Raw genomic sequence first — 5,343 nt, forward strand, 5'->3', positions numbered from 1 at the left:
TTACAAAGCATTTTATGGAGACAAACACAATTTATCCCTTTTCTAAAATTCCAAGGGCCATTTAGAAGAAAGAGACAATATTGTTGTTCACAAAAAAAAAATGTATTAATCCCATTTATGAATTATGATGACTCCCGTAGATTACTCTCCTACAGCTTGCCACTCTTCTTTAACTGTTTTTCTATCCTGTCAAAGTGCTCCTGCTCACTGCTAAAAAAAATTAATAAGGAATTGTAGGGATTAACATGGTGAATTTGATCTTGTCACTGTGGGTGTGTGTGTGTGCGCTGGCCAGAAGTGATGTCAGGTGAGTGTGGATTGCATCAATTTGCTCCTGATCTTCAAAGTACAACGGCACAGGCACTTGTTGGTGGAACACTTTTGTCAAGCCACTTCGATTTCTTTTGGCCACTGATGATGGATTGTGCAGAGAAAATTGAAAATGACATTAAAACATCTCTAAAAAAGAGACGGGTGTTTATATTTTATACAAGTTTAGAGAGAGAGATTTTCATTTCCTTTAGTATCTAGCAAACACACCCCTTTATGAGATGCAAGTTAAAGAGAACTTGGTAAAGACAGAGTATGATAAAACCCACATTAAGTGCACATAGCCTATATTTTAGTCCATCAGTAAGCTATTTTAAGAAACATGTATATTAAGATATAAATCAGATAATTAGATCATCTCATTTATAAGTAACTCAAACCAGAATCTACATTCAAACCATATGGGAAAAGTTTTTAATGTGTGTTTTATCATGTATGACGTTGGAAATCAAAATATTTGAGTGAGTGTGCAGTTTAACTCTTTACTTAGAGAGAGAGAGAGATTTACATACATATATACATATATGCCTTTTATAAATGTGTATTTTGTGTGTTCACACCATAGACTGTAAAAAAAAAAAAAAAAAAAAAAAAAAAAAAAGACAAGTTCACATATTCCCAATATCGACTGGAATGCAACAAAATAAAAAATAAATAATAGATTTTATTAATTAATTAATTTACATTAAATCAAATCAATGGCCTATTTGGTGTGATCGTCCCTTGCCTTGTTCTCTCCTAATGCAATTACAGTACCAGTAGATTTTGAGACTTGAGGATAAAAAATAAAAAAAAAGGTCACGTGACAGGCAGAATGAGGAGCAAATGCGCACTGAGTTTATAGAAACGAAACCGAAAGTGTTAAACGAAAGAAAACCACTTTTGAATAAGAAACAATATTAAGATTATAAAACTCGTATGTTTTAAAAAAAATTATTTAACATATAAAAAACACTTTTTAAATAGCCCACTAAAGTGTTTATTACAAATAAATGACTAAATGTTAAAAATGAATAAATTTAATGAACAATAATTTGTGTTGCATTTACAATCCTGTGAAAACAGGGGGTTTTAACACTTCATGTGCACCTGGCGCCATTTCTCCATCACCACCACCGTTCTCAGCACGAGCTTTGCTTCATGCTTCCGCAAAAGGAGGAAGTCATATTGAGCAGTTAATCGTTAACAAAGTTTATGAACAGTCGACAAATCTCTTCCACCAGATACTGGACTTTGCTTTGGACTCGTAGCCTACATGTGACAAGCGAACACTGTGAAGGACAGAAAAGAAATCTAAGTCTAAATTCTCTTCAGACTTCAAGTAAGTTTTAGCTTTCTTGATTACAGTTATTTTTGGGAAATATAGTATTGATTTTATACTGTTTATCACCGTAATTTAAAATTCGAAGTTAAAGTAGTCCTGTTTTATTCCGGAAGTATTATAGACCCGTTACTCCAAACAGACGCAGAAGCTGCTAGAAATTAACTTACACGAATAAATATTTTGAAAGCGATGAAAGTTAACACATGAAGTTTATTCGAAAGGGTTATTTTAAACGAATAATACGTTTCAGAAAGGTTTTCCTTTTTCATTTCGGGCGGTTACTTTGTGATAATGCGAAATCGAAAGTATTTTAAAATAGACCTTCAGAGATAAGACAGATAAACCTCATAGTGAATGTTTACGTCAAATATAATTAATAATACTAATACTAATAATCTGCTGAATATAATATTTTGGTTCACACAGATATTAATTATATATATATATATATATATATATATATATATATATATATATATATATTCGGTGTATAATACATTTTTCTCAATGTACAAATAAATTTAGGACCATTTTAAAAATAATAAAATAGATTGTGAACTTGGGGCAATGATCAAATAAAAAATGAAAAGAAAAATAACTGAATAAAGTAATCAACAGTTTTGGAAATAAATGAGTGTAAAAAAAAAAATTAAACTACAATACAGAAAGTTATGAACTTTATATGAGTTCAGTTTGCTGCCTCAAGTTTTAAACACAGTAGCCTAATTATAATGTCCATTTCTTAATATTCTTCAATTTCCCTAATAGCACATGTAGGCCTAGATCACAGAGACATCTTTTTGATGTCTACATTTACATCTGCAGGTTGTAGTTGCTCATCTGCAATATGTCTCTAAGACATTTAGATTAGATTAGATTTTAGACATTTAGAAAATATTTAAGATTAAGTTTATGATTTAGAATGTATGCAAAACTGCTTTCATTAAGACGTTTATCAGATGTTTCCACATTAAGCGTTCTTTAACAGGCATCTTAGAGACATACCTGTGCAATCTGGGTTAGACGTGCTGTGAGAAGTTTTAAGCCAGCAATGATAGCAAAGCTTCCCTGCGACTTATTAATAAAGATGCTTCACTACTGAATGGCTACATTAGCTATATTTCTCTCTAATGCTCAATTAATAGAGAGATATGCCCCCCAACCCCCAACCCCCACCATCCACCATCCTCGATAATGAATTCAAATAAATGCTATGATTCATTCATTTAAATAAATGTAATCTTATGCAATACTTCATCTTCATGTCTGATTCGTGGAAGCAGGCAGAATGCTAGATCTAACTGTATAGGTGATAAAATAAAATAAAAGATTTTCCCTTCAGGTCAAATATTGCACAGCAAACATCAATAACAGCTTTAAATTGTCAGTACTGGGAAATCCACAGCTGTGCATGAAACAATTTGAATGCACTCTGCTTTGTCATGTGGTTATTTGCTTCCATGCTGTGCTTTTAAAATCATTACATTTACAGCTGGTCGTGAATTATCCATTAATGAACGATCTCTACATGGCAGTATACTTGTTTGTAGCATCTCATTAACATATTGTCATCTCCAGGTCATGTTGAGCTGACTGTTTTACAAACCAGTGCAGATCTGTTTGCACTGGTTGTTTAGCTGCAGTAATGTCGGAGGAGCGAGGAAAGGACTCTCTCTCTAAGATGAGTCTCTCAGAGAAACAGAGGTAAGACTGCAGCTGTTTTCACACTATCATTTTAAACACTACTGGAGTTTCAGGTTTTTCCCTGTGAGGAACAAAACCCTAACAAGGAGTGCTTCTCTCACTATTGTTGTGCGCAAAACTTTAGTTTAAAACTTCCTAATGTTTTACACAATTTACATTAATTTTAGAACAAACAGCTTGTTTGCATCCAATCGAATCTCTGTGGAGTGAAAAAAAAGATGAACTTTTGGCAAATCAAATGTGAAACACCGCAAAAGATAACTAGTGTGTCCAAAGTTAATGTCTGCGGTTAAGATAGAAATAATAATTCATATAGTTTAAGTTAAACTGTATATAATTACCATTTGGGACATCAAATGTCTTCATTGATGCAGAGGAACCTCTTGTAGTAAAGTGTTTTTTCCTTCTGCTCTGTCATTAGTGAAAGATCAGACTCTGTGTCTGTGAAGAGTGACCGATCAAAAGGTGGTGGACCAAACTCCAGTGAAGAAACACCATCAGATATTGAAAGGTATATTTCATGTGTTTCTCCACCTTTAGTAGTTATGTTGAGTTTTGCTGCACTTTATGTAATGATAGCCTGGCAAGCCTGCGATTCAGTTAGTTTAAAGGGCCCCTATTATGCTATTTTAAAGTTTCCTAATGTTGTTTTGGAGTCTCCTACAACAGGTTTACATGCATCAAAGGTAAAAAAACACTTTCATTTTCTCATAATATACATTTGCACATCACCAGATTTTCAATGATTCTCAAATGACTCGTCAGATGAATCGCTCTCTCTAAATCCCTCCTTTCCACGAGTTACTCTGCTCTGATTGCCCAGACAGCTCAGTCCATTGTGATTGGTTTACCGTGTACAGCGTGCGTCGAAAACAAAACGCCCATTGCCATAACAACGTCAGCTCTGCTTGTCCTGAGGCTTCCTACACCGTAAACTAAACACAGTAACGAACAATGACGTCTATTTGACCATATCAATGCGAGCGCAAGTCTGATGATGAAACACTGGAAGAACTAGTTATTCAACCCAAACCTCCATCACAAGAACAACTCGAGCAGGACGTTTCTCAGTGATACACTAGTCAGTTTGAGGTACATTGTATGAGATGTTGCAACTGTAATTCCTCAGCATCAGCATTAACAACACTGAGCACATTTTAGATAGAAATCATGTTGAACCGCATAAGCTTTCACAAAAGCGGCTCATTCAGTTATTGAAATCACATGAGATTGTTGATGTTTGGAGAAATTTTCATGGTAATCAGAGACAATATACATGGACTGATGCTTACGATAACTTAATTTCTTTAGCAAGGTTGGATAGGTTTTATGGTTTCAAACACCAGCTTAGTTTTTTCAGAAGCTGTCCAATCGTTCCAGTAAGCTTTTCTGATCATAGCTTGATACAGTGTGTAATGCCTTTGAGCTCTATTAAGCCAAAAAGTGCTTACTGGCACTTTAGTAATAATTTATTATGCGATTATCATTTTAAAGAGATTTTTAAAGAATTCTGGAATATTTTTAGAACTACTAGAACTACTTTAAATCTTCTTTCAAGTCCTTACAGCAGTGGTGCAGGTGGGACATTGCAAAAGTTCAGATTAAACAGTTGTGCCAACAATATACTTGCAATTTCACGAGAGACATAACCTATTCAATGAAAATGATAGAGAAAGAATTAATGGAACTTCAGGGGGTTGCTGACACAGGAAATTTGACCCATTTTGATTCTAAATTCTTTAGCTGAACTTATAGACACAGTTATACAAGGAGCTCTGGTCAGATCATGTTTTCAAAGCGTAGAATTGATGGATGCACCATCAAAAATTTTCTTTAATTTGGAGAAAAAAAAAATGGACAGAGAAGGTTTATTCATGTCTTACGCTCAGAAGCTGGAGTCTTGTTGTCAGACCCTTCTGACATTCGAAGAAGAGCAATTCGTTTTTATGAAGAACTGTACAAAAGTGAACTCACACATGAACAAA

The 5,343-nt window shown here is 34.1% G+C and overlaps 1 protein-coding gene and 1 long non-coding RNA gene across 2 annotated transcripts in view; one reads left to right on the forward strand and one right to left on the reverse strand.

Moving 5' to 3' along the window:
- Window positions 1-1,403: 1,403 nt before the first annotated feature.
- Window positions 1,404-5,343, forward strand: part of LOC309507893 (uncharacterized protein) — a 313,871-nt gene continuing 309,931 nt past the window's right edge. The window contains exons 1-3 of the mRNA XM_082182320.1: window positions 1,404-1,651; window positions 3,233-3,358; window positions 3,780-3,869. Coding sequence (XP_082038446.1) covers window positions 3,300-3,358; window positions 3,780-3,869 — 149 coding nt within the window. The 5' untranslated portion in view covers window positions 1,404-1,651; window positions 3,233-3,299. The remainder of the gene's footprint in view (window positions 1,652-3,232; window positions 3,359-3,779; window positions 3,870-5,343) is intronic.
- LOC309507965 lies at window positions 2,690-3,283 on the reverse strand. Its single transcript, XR_014209328.1, has 2 exons — window positions 3,174-3,283; window positions 2,690-2,779 (listed from the first exon to the last, which is right to left on the reverse strand). It is a non-coding gene; the product is annotated as an uncharacterized lncRNA (long non-coding RNA).

The sequence above is a fragment of the Leuciscus leuciscus genome (assembly GCF_965113295.1).
Source record: "Leuciscus leuciscus genome assembly, chromosome: 10".
Taxonomy (NCBI): domain Eukaryota; kingdom Metazoa; phylum Chordata; class Actinopteri; order Cypriniformes; family Leuciscidae; genus Leuciscus; species Leuciscus leuciscus.